This window comes from Vombatus ursinus, unplaced genomic scaffold, assembly GCF_900497805.2.
Source record: "Vombatus ursinus unplaced genomic scaffold, bare-nosed wombat genome assembly UNPS02014768.1, whole genome shotgun sequence".
In the NCBI taxonomy this organism is placed as follows: Eukaryota; Metazoa; Chordata; class Mammalia; order Diprotodontia; family Vombatidae; genus Vombatus; species Vombatus ursinus.
Genome location: NW_020954546.1, coordinates 25,311,193 through 25,322,544, shown reverse-complemented (window position 1 = coordinate 25,322,544; position 11,352 = coordinate 25,311,193). Strand labels below are relative to the sequence as shown.

The following is an 11,352-nucleotide window of genomic DNA, read 5'->3' as shown; positions in this document are numbered from 1 at the left end:
CACACACACACACACACACACACACACACACACACACACACACACACCTCAATAAACTCGAGTGGCTGCCTGTTACCCCCAGTATCAAACAGAAGATCCTCTGTTTTGGTGTTCAAAGCCCTCCCTAACCTGCCCTTCCCGCCTTCCCCCACCTTGTCAGTCTTCTTCCACCTTACTCCCTGCCACATGCTCTCCTGTCCAGCCCCAGCCTCTTGGCTATTCCACAAACAAGACACTCTAGCCTCCAGCTTGGGGTATCTTCACTGGCTGTCCCTCATTGATGGAATGTTCTCTCCTCTCCTTTACCTTTTGGCTCCCTTCAAATCCTAGCTAAAATCTCATCTCCTACAGAAAGCACTTTATGAGCTCCTCTGTTGATCTCCAATTTATCCTGCAGACAGCTTTTTGTACCAAGTTGTTACATATTTTCTCCCCATTAGATGGTGAGCTTTCTGAAATTTTGCCTTTCTTTGTATCCCTAGAACTTAGCACAGTGTTAGGCACTGTGTAGCATATAGCAGGCACTTAATCAATTTTTTTTTACTGACAAACATTAAAAGACTTTTGAAAAATTCAGGTTTCAGAAATGATTGTTCTTTTTTTATTTTATTTTATTATTTTTTTTGAGGCAATTGGGGTTAAGTGACTTGCCCAGAGTTACACAGCTAGTAAGCATTATGTGTTTGAGGTCAGATTTGAACTCAGGTCCTCCTCATTTCAATGATACTACTTCTTAAGAAGTTTCTTAGACTGACTTTCAACAGCACTCAATTTACTTAATCAACAATCTATTGATCCTTTGAAGCCCCACACAACCCTCGTTTCAGATCTCAGGAGTAAAGTACTTCAAATTCCCCTACTTGTCTCTTTTGCTCAGGAGAGTGGACCTACATGTGGAATTTCTCAAAACCAACATCCACCAGATCATCCCTTGCCTGGTTTGTATTAATCACACTAGCCTCTACTGCAGTTTTGCTGTGATGCCTTATTATGGGCCAACAAGTGACTCTAGTTTCTCAAAAGGTAGGCCAGCAGAACACAAGGTCTGGCAGGCCTTACCAAGCCAGAAAGACTGGGCCACAAGCCCAGAGGTGGAATGTGTATCTCTCATTTGAGGATCTGCCAAACCAAGTATCTCCAGAATCTCTAGATAATCTCTAGACTGGCCACCATCTGATGAATTCCTTTGGCCATGGTAACTCACGAAAAGGATAAGATATGGAAGGCAGGGTTGCAGTCTGCAGAAGACTCATAATGATGAACTCATAGAGCTTTCAAAACATACCAGGCCTGGCCTCTGCCCAAATGTCTGGGTATAGGGACTAAGGATCAGAGAAACACAGGGATAGCAATCTAATTTGGAGAAGTAAATGGTGGAATTCTTTTCTCCATTGTATCATCCTAAGAAAAGCCTGGGAAGCACAAATAGCAGCATACCTGGACACACACACACACACACACACACACACACACACACACAATTGTTTCTAACAAGAGCTGACCCAATGAAAATGTAATACTGGTATTGTGTTGCCAAGTCTACACGATGGAGAACAGTAATGTGTGTTCCAGAAAGCCACATCATGGCAATTCAAGCAAAACACACTTAAGAGAAGCCAAGAGGAACTAAGATGAAAAGAAAAAAAAGAAAGAAACAAAAAATACCACCAAAAAACCGGAAGGCCAGCCCTAGCATGCTAGGGTCAAATTAAGGGAAGGCACAACTCATACCAAGTCAGAGGCTGGCATAGATGGAAATGCACCCTGGACCCCAGGAGGCCTGGCTAATAGTTCCTCTTATATTTTAGGGCTTCTGGAACAGCTCCCAAGACAGTTACAATCATTTTCATCATGAAACCCAATTAGGGTAAACTGGAACACTGTACTAAATGAGATTTCAATGATGTTACATATTTGAACTCTTGCTTGCCTTGGTCAGCTCTCATTTAACATAAAAAAAGGGAAGCCTCTTCGTGTTGCTTCCATCCCCATCATGTTTAGCTTCCTGAATATGGCAGTGTCCCTTTTCACTCTACTCCAGCTCTGGGAGTTTCTGGCTGGGGCTCTTAAAACATTCTGGCATAGGAATAACTGTCTTGCTCACTCCTCCTACACCAACTGGTAGCAATTAAGTGACTGAATCAAAGTTGATAAAGGGGGAAAATAAAAAAAAATTATATGCAATACAAGTTACCAAGTTAAGTGTTAAGAAGGAAGACCTTCTTTGTAAGAGACGTTTCATGACGACATTTGACATTTCTTACCTAGATAGCTGAAAAAAGTTCCTTGAGTATTTGGCTCTTCTTTGCACATTTTAATTATATATCAAATGGTAGGTCATTTTATACTCAAATGAAAGCTCACTAACCCTAGAAGAAAGGACCCACTATTACATTAGGTAAGGTTGTTGCTGTTCATTCTTTTTTTCAGTCATGTGCAACTCTTGGTGACTCCATTTGGATTGGTTTTGGCAAAGATACTGGAGTGATTTGCCATTTTTTCTCCAGTTCATTTTTGCATAAGAGGAAACTGAGGCAGACAAGGTTAAGTGACTTGTCCAGGGTCACACACAGCTAATAAGTGTCTGAGGCTGGATTTGAAACCAGGAAGATCTGTCTTCCTGACTGCAGGCCTGGTGCTCGATCCATTGTACCACCTTGCTGTCCCAATGGGTAAGGTACCAGGTACGTATATTAACATGAGATGGGATGAGTTTCTGGGAACATTCTGTTCTAAACCCTTTAGTTGGATTAAAGATTGAAAGTATTGCGATTCTTAGGATTTAATTCTTTAGGATAAACAACTCTCTTGACAGCATGGAGAATACTGTCTGAATCTTTACTAAGAGGAGTCTATGATGTTTTATATTTAGATGTCCTCTAAGAGGTGTGAGAGGAGAATCTTAATTTAAAATCCCAAGTCCTGGGAGGCACAGACATATCCAAATAACCAAAAACTTGCTCTGGCTCCAGCTTGCTTCTGCATTCTTCTGCAGCTACCCCCGCTTGAGAAAGGATTAACATAATCTAATTTATTTCACTAAGTCAATTTGAGTAAAAACAATTTTAAAAGGCATCATTTGCCTAATAGTCCCTAGAATCTCTGGTAGCTTCCAAGTTTCTTTGGGGTCAGGAAGCAAAGTGGAATATAAACCTAGAGAGACCCTGATTTGGAAGCAGGTAAAAGAATAATCTTCTGTGAGGCCCATGGACAGGGCAGGCCATATGGAGAGCTGACCCTTTGACAGGGCCTTCCAACATGCACATTCTTTCCTTGGAGTCTTAGTAAATTATGGATCTGCTTGCACTTTCTCTTTCCAACTACTGATATTTATAAGACCCAAGTTCAGATTTCCAGACTCAGAGCTACTACCTGAAGTTGGTAGTGCCAGGATTGTGGTCCTCCTTTACTAGGTGAGAGAGTGAAAAATCGGCCACACTGGAATGTCCACGAGGTCTCACATGGCTGGGGAGTTCTTTTTATTTTTTATTTTTTTATTAATTTATTTTGATTTATCAACAATCACTTCCATAAGCTTTTGAGTTTTAAATTTTTAAATTTAAAGTTTTAAATTTTTCTCCCCCTCCTTTCCCCCTCCCTCCTCAAGATGGCGTGCAATATGATATAGGCTACACATTTACATTCCTATTAAACATATTTTCACATTAGTGATGTTGTAAGGAAGAATTAGAACCAATAGGAGGAACCACCAGAAAGAGGAAACGAAACAAAACAGAAGAAAAAAAAGCAGCAAATAGTATGCTTCAATCTGCATTCAAACTCCATAGTTCTTTCTTTGGATGTGGATAGCATTTTCTATCATATGACCTTTGAAAACGTCTTAGATCCTTGCATTGCTGAGAAGGGCTAAGTCTATCAACGTTAGTCATTGCACAACATGGCTGTTACAGTGTATAACATTCCAGTTCTGCTCACTTCACTCAGCATCAGTCCATACAAGTCTTCCCAGGTTTTTCTGAAGTCCGCCTGCTCATCATTTCTTATAGCATTACATTCATACACCACAACTTGTTCAGCCATTCCCCAATTGATGGACATCCCCTCAATTTCCAATTCTTTGCCACCACAAAAAGAGCTGCTATAAATATTTTTGTACATGTGGGTCCTTTTCCCATTTTATGATCTCTTTGGGATGCAGCTGGGGAGTTCTTAAGAACAGGACCATGAACACAACTTGTTGACTCCAAGGACAGACAGGTTTTCTTGTGACTCCACCACGGGAACCCCTGCAGCTGGTCTACGCCTTCCTTCCCATGCTGCATTCCCTCCTCAGAATCCTTTTCTTCTTTCAAGGTACAGTACAAGAATAAGTTGCCATATCCCTGATCCTTCCAGTCGGTCATGGCTCTTTCCCTTCATAAATTACCATGTATTTTACTTATGTGTGTACAGATTACAGTGCTCCCAATCAAGGTAAATTCTTTGAGGACAGAAGCTGCCATTTTTGTCTCTGGGTCCCCAACAGTGAAGACAGGCCCTCACACATCCTTGATAAATTGAATTCCCTTGATGTACCATTACCACTTCAATGTTCAATAGCTTTCTCTGTCAAGAAGCCTTAGAGGCCGTGGTTCCTGACCCTTTTAAGCCTGAGGGCCTCCTTTCTCACATGAACCAATTTCACCGACAGACTTCTTTACCAAAGAGCAGTTATTCTGTAAGTATCTGTTGACTGAGAAAAATCCCTGACAAAAGGCTGCTGTGATGAATTCAGAAAAACTTTAAAAGAATTTATTTTCATCACAACAGCCTTCAAATGCATCTGAGAAATAGCCCATATGAAACCTTTTCACTTTTCAGAAGGAATGATTGATTGCGTATTGTAAGTATTCATTTGAGATGTCCAGCGGTGCTCAGCATCTTTCAGAGCCTGGAAGTCTGTTTGAAGCAATCAGTTTCAACCTTAGCTCTGGTTTCACATTTAGCCTGGCTTCCTTTCATTTTTCACTTAAACTTCAATAAAATAAATGCAGAAAATCCTCTTTCACTCATCATTCAAACTGCATATTTTTCTGGCCCTAGATAAAGATCAGGATGGTGACCATGCTTGCTGTGTGCAGGGATTTAAAGAGCCTGGGCAATAACCTCACAGCCTCTGGGGATTTACCACTGTCCCTCGGTAAATCCCTCATGCTGCAGCTTAATGCCATATTTTTGTGGTCAGTTCTGGTGAAGATGGAGAACACCTGGCCATCACCCTCTGCATACTAACCTTTTCCACACTACACTTAACATGCTGACTTTGGGTAAACATACCATCTACTGTGCTCCAAAAGTATTTACCTTCACAACAAAACATTTTCTTGATAAAAAGACAAACTTCTCATTACCTATTCCTCTTCCCACCACCCCTTAGCATCAAAAATGTTCCACTAGAGCTTGCTAGGACTCTGCCTTAATTGCAATTCCTTTTTGCTAAGAAAAAGAGCCTTGCTTTATATTGTGCTTTTGTACACGATATTTCTCTCTTGTCAAGAAAATTATATTATGAAGGTCTAAAGTCTAGACATGGGGCTCACCTGCTCTGTCAGAGGTGCATAAGTAGGTAAATATTGAATTCCAGCCAGCCAAACAACAAAAAAAATCTATAGTTCAATTTAAAATAGACTTCAGACATGAAATAGAGTTTGAAGATTCTTTTCTTCAGAAAAAAAAATGATCGAGGTTAAAGGTATGCACCAATTTTCAATCCTTCCTACCTTCATGAAGGATCCTGGTTACACCTAAAATCAATGCATCCTAAAAATAAACTCAACCGTTTTTGAAAAGACCTGCTTCCAAAAAGACCTGCTTCTTGACATTATCGGCACCACAGTGATGCTGCAGCTTCAGGGCTAGGAACATGTTTTTATAGAAGGCAGCCCAGTAGTGAGACCACAGGTTAGTCCAAGAGTTACTAAAAGTCTTAAATGTCTTCTGCCTTATTCCTGTTAGGCCTGGTCTAAAATGACCTTCTTTTCGTATCTATGCTTGAAAGTTGTGGCCCAACAGCAATGTATGTCCTAAGAATTCACACTGCTAAAGAAAAAGGCTGGCTTCATTCCAGTTACTTGTCATCTTTCTAATCTCACTTTCAGAAAGCAAAAATCGAGAAGGGAGAGGGGACTGGTGTCTGTCTCTATTTACTCTTGGGTTATCCTGAAAATAATAGAATGAGCTTCCAGCTGACTCTCCAACTTTTAATCTTATGTAAAGTCCCAAGATGACAGTTTTAACATTCCACATTTAACTTAAAACAAAGGGCTTTGCTTGGACTCTACAAAAGCTCCTTTTAGCTACAAAAAACACTAACTGGTCAAAAGTCACACAATGTAGCCAGTGATTTGGCTTGAAGATGACTCACTTAATGGTCTGCAACATAATGACTGTATATTTAACAATTTGATATAATTGTAAAACCCTGTGTCATGTCCAATTTCCGAATTAGTTCAGAAATTTCATTTAAATCTTCAGAATTCATTTTAAAAAAATGTTAAACAGCTGAGACCACATGTTCAACTCTAGGAATTGTAGGATTATAGATTCAGAGCCTGAAGGGGCCTTGGAGGCCAACTTAGAAAGCAAGGATTGAACTGTCAATTCTAGCTCTGGCTCTGCCACTAATAGGTGGTCCTGGGGGAGTTGTTTTCCCTTTGTCGGCCTTGGTTTCCCCAACTGTAAAACTGGGAGGCTGAACTAAATGATCCAACGATCTAGTCTAACCATCTACTACATACAGAACCTTGTCCCAATGTTCAGATAAGACATTGTTCCTGTCCTAAAGGAGCTTTCATGACTAGTAAGGATGGGGTAGAGCTAAGACACCAGCAGAGACAAGCATCTTTTGCAGTGTGACATGGCAGGCACAGCAGGGGTAGAAAGATAAAGAAAGGCCCAGAGAAAGCTTCAGGGAGCACATGGCCCTGGAGCTGAACTGTCAAGGACAGGTTGGAATTTAATCACCATGGGAGGGTGGGCATGCCAGGCGAAAAAAACTGTGGGATACTGTAATGACTCCTGGGAGACAGAATTATGCCTGAAGCAGAGAACATGTGCAGCAGAATGAGACGAGATGAATCTGGATCATGAAAGTCCTTGAGGGACAGGCCGACATGGGGCAAAAGGGAACCATTCAGGGTTTTTGAGCAGGAGAGTGACAATAAAGATTAACCAGTATGAAGGGAAGGATGAGAATGGAGGCAGAAAACCCTATTGCAATAGTCCAAGTGGGTGGTAATGAGAGTTTGTATGAAAGCAGTAGCAGTGGGAGGGGATGGATGTAAGAGATGTTAGACAGCATAATATAGTGGGCAGAGAACTGGATTTGGAATTAGAAGGCCCTGGTTCAAATCTTGGCAATGACACTTATTACCTGTGTGACGTTGGGCAAGTCATTCCTCCAATATAGGCCTCAATTTCTCCATCTGTAAAATGATGAGGGATTGGACTCCCGGGCCCTTCCAGCTCTAAATCTCTGATCATATGGAGGCAGGATTGAGGGGATTCAGTAACCAACTAGACATAAAAGGTGAGGGAAAGGGAAGAGGCAAAGGTAACAACAAGGTTTCAAATGGGAAAGTGGGAAAATGCTGGTACAATTAACTGGAATAAAAAATTGTTAAGAGGGAGGAGCAGGTTAAGGGAGAAAAGAATAAAAGCTCAGGTTTTGACATGTTGAATCAGGTGCGGACTGGACATCGAGGTGGAGAGGACCTAAAGATATCTGAATGTGTAGGTAGGTCTGGAACTTGGAACCTGGAAAGAAAATCAAGTCTAGGCATGGAGACTTTGGCATCCCTGGCACTGAGACCTGAGAGATGGTGGGCAGGCAGAAGCAAGGAGGAAGAACAGAAGGAGAAATGGGCCAAGGACAGATCTTGGGGAACACTCACACTGAAGCATCAGAAAGAGGATGAGGAACCAAAAACATTCCTCTCAGCTCTTAACCTCCTATGACCCTTCTTAAGAGCAGAAGTTCATGTCTTATCTTTATATCTCCACTGCTTAGCACAAGCCTTGTACAGAGTATGTGCTTAACAGGCATTTGCTGAATCAAATAACTTCAAATTCCTGTTTGTCTCTACTGCTTTATCTAGTCCAGGGTGGGGATCCTGTGGCTTCAAGGCCGCACGTGGCCTTCGAGGTCCTCGGGTGCAGCGTTTTGACTGAGTCCAAGTTTTACAGAACAAATCCTTTTATTAAATCCCCACCCCTGATAATCCTTTCTTGGGTACAAAATTACTTTTATACCCAGGAAGTACAATCCAAATATCAGAAAGGTCACCAATAAAGAAAGGGTAAGAAGAGAAACTGTGAGATTAACCCAGTTCATCAAACTGGGAGTGGCAGCATTGGTAGTAGACAAGAAGCCAACCTGGCCTTTCAAGGTTCTCAATAGCTTGGTTCCATGCTACCTATCCAACTGTATTTCTCACCACTCCATAGGACAAACCCTCCTAAACCCATATTGGGGTTCCACCATCTTTTATCCTCCATATTCCTCCATCTTTTATCCTCCTCTGAATTCCAATCACACTCAGAACCCGTAACATACTTTGGCACTTGCCTTGCTCGACCTGTGGTAAAGCATTCTGAGCTTGTCTTGGTCTGATCAGCCCCAGACACATTGTGACTTGACTGTAACATAATGATGTCATTTTGTTTCTCTTCGAGAACGAAGGACAACAGCCAATCAACCAACCAACCAACCAACCAACCAGATACTGCCTTGTAGCCTTTGTTTCACAGGTGTTAGTCTCATCTCCAATAATTACCTGAGTCTGCTGAGAAAGACCATCATTCTCTTAGTTTCCCCTAAAGGCCTGGTGCTACAGTGTCAGACAGAACCAGAGTGCTGAATAAGTACCTACTGAACGAGCCCCAGTCTCTTGCATGGCATGGCATGGCATTCCTTTGGAAAACAGAGCTTTGCCTCTAAGGCTCATTAGTCAAAAACACTTACCAGCCTAATGTTGTCTTCAGGGCGTAGTAATATGAACATGGCCTGCAGGTGCTGCTGAAGATCACCTGGAGAAGTTCACAAAAGAAAGGTTGAGGCTGGCTCTAAAGTTCTCTTAGGACTTTTGGAAAAGTGAAGCTGTGGTTCACAGAATGACTCCAAGATACGGCATCAATTAAGCTGGTGTTTTAATGGTGGTAAGTGATTTCCCACCTATTCAAGATGATTGGAAAATGGATTGTTTCCTTACATTTTGAGATTTATCATTTTACTAGATTAATTTCTTTCTGTATGGAAAGCAACCAGTAAAAGACCCTGGTCGTGTATTTTAGCAGAGTAAACAGGGCCACGAAACCTCCTGGTACACAGATTAATATTGGATATCCATCTCACACCAAGGGAAACTTTAGGGGACCACAGTTCTTTTGAATGTAGGACAAATGTCAGACATAACAATTCCCTGGTTGATCCTGGTCTGAAGCTAACTATTTAAGATATTTCAATTCACAAAAATCAGAAATATTTTAGATGCCTTCCTTCTAAGAATACTGCCTAGAATATCAGAATTTTCAATCTCCCCCCCCCCCCCACATTAGTGAGGGTATTCAAATAGGAGGAAGCCCCAATCTTTCTACTGACAATAGTGCAAAGGAGACACAGTGCTGTGACTGGGGGCAGGGAGAGAACATGTGGGTGGCGTTGAGGAAAACCGTGCCTGGAGATAAGTACTTTCAGAGAGAAAGCAAAGCAGAGGGCAGAACAGTTTGACTCTGCCCAACCCACTTCTTCTGGTTGAAAAGACACCATTTTTTGAAGAGTTGTGTAGCTCAAATGAAGCTCCTACTGTCTCTACAAACCATATTGTGTCTGCTGCCCTCACAGTTGTTGACAATAAGGGAAGAAGGAAGGAAGGGAGGGAGGTGAGAAAAGGACAGACTAGAAAGCATACTGCCAAACCTACTTCTCTTTCCGGGTGATTCTTGAGGGTCATTTAGTCAGAAGCTTTTTTGAGGTGAGGAGGGGAAAGGAGATTACCTGTAAGTATTTTATTCTACTTGCCTTCATTTCAGTGATGGCCACTAGCCCTCTCTCCAATATACAGTCTTTTAATTTTCTTCTGAAAATTTTTTTAAAATCTCGTTTTTCTATTCCCTTCCTTTATGAACATATCCCTTCATCAAGGCATCTCTTATAACAAAGAATTCAAAACAAAACACAACAAAGGATTCCGGCAAAACTTCACGAAATATCAACTAGTCTGGGAACTGACGTTTCCAAAGCAGCACGGAAAGACTGAGCAGAGTGGCCCAGCTCCATCTGATCTCACCATAAACCTCAAGTCTCCTCAGCGGAAACTGGGCTGGGGAGGTCAAGCATTACTTGGTGAAAGGTCAACAATTCCTGCTGCGTTCCATACTGTATCCTGTTAGGGGAAGCCTCTGCAGCTGCTCCATCGTTAGCCAGCGTGGACAGGGACTACCAGGAAGGGAATCACTTTTGAAGAGTGCCTTGAAAAGCACCTGGTACACAGTAGGTGTTTAATAAATGCTTTATCATGTATTTCTATCATCCTTTGGCACAATGGTACAGTCAAATCACATGAAGGATGGAAGGGAGGCAGACAAGGAGCTCCAGTCCCTGGAGTAATAAGGCTTCTGAGAGTAATGGGCACAAGGAAATGCACCCGCTGGAAAGGAGCTGCCCATGTTCTGTGAATTTACCTCCCTTCCTGCACTGCCAGAGACGGAGGGGGCAGACCAGAAAGGATGTGACTCTGGGGGCAGTTGGGATGCCCTTCTCACTCTTTTAAAATTCCATTTGCTGCCGCCAGTAGGTAAATTTCAAGAGACCAGCAATTTTGACAACCCTGACCATGTCTGCCTTCCCTTCCCAATGTCAATAGGCACAATCCTTTTTGATCATGAATTTGATGAAGTATTTGAATATTCATATGTAGACAGAAATGGGTTCGACACATTTCCTCCTCTGACTACACGGAGGCGGCACAAGCAGCACAGGCCCTTCCCCACGTTATTAGGCGTCCGTGGGTATCTTGATGGTACAAGGGTTGTTTGTGAATCATGAAGTGGGCCAGGCTGGCTCCAGAACATGTCAGTCACTGGGAGCTGGTATTTATACTGACAGGGCCTGATCTGTTCTGGTCCAGATCATAAATCAAGGTTATTCAACTGGTACAAAATCTCTCCCTCCTTTTCTCCCCACTCTCTTCCTTCCCCCAGTCCCTGCTTTCTTATTTAGTAAAGGAAAAAGCTGAATCACTCAAAGTCAAGTGGAAACCTGGACAAAGTTGTTTGAGGAAGTTTAGGCAAAAGAAAAAAAGGCCAGCTAGGGCCAGGAGTTTTAAAAGCTGCTGACCCCACTCCCAGTTACAT

At 42.1% G+C, this 11,352-nt stretch overlaps 1 protein-coding gene across 2 annotated transcripts in view; it reads right to left on the bottom strand.

Annotated features, from left to right (window-relative positions):
* SSH2 (slingshot protein phosphatase 2) overlaps positions 1-11,352 on the bottom strand; it is a 102,301-nt gene that overhangs the window by 43,395 nt on the left and 47,554 nt on the right. For both annotated transcript variants that reach the window (XM_027861594.1, XM_027861593.1), the window contains exon 3: positions 8,963-9,027. In XM_027861594.1, coding sequence (XP_027717395.1) covers positions 8,963-9,027 — 65 coding nt within the window. The remainder of the gene's footprint in view (positions 1-8,962; positions 9,028-11,352) is intronic.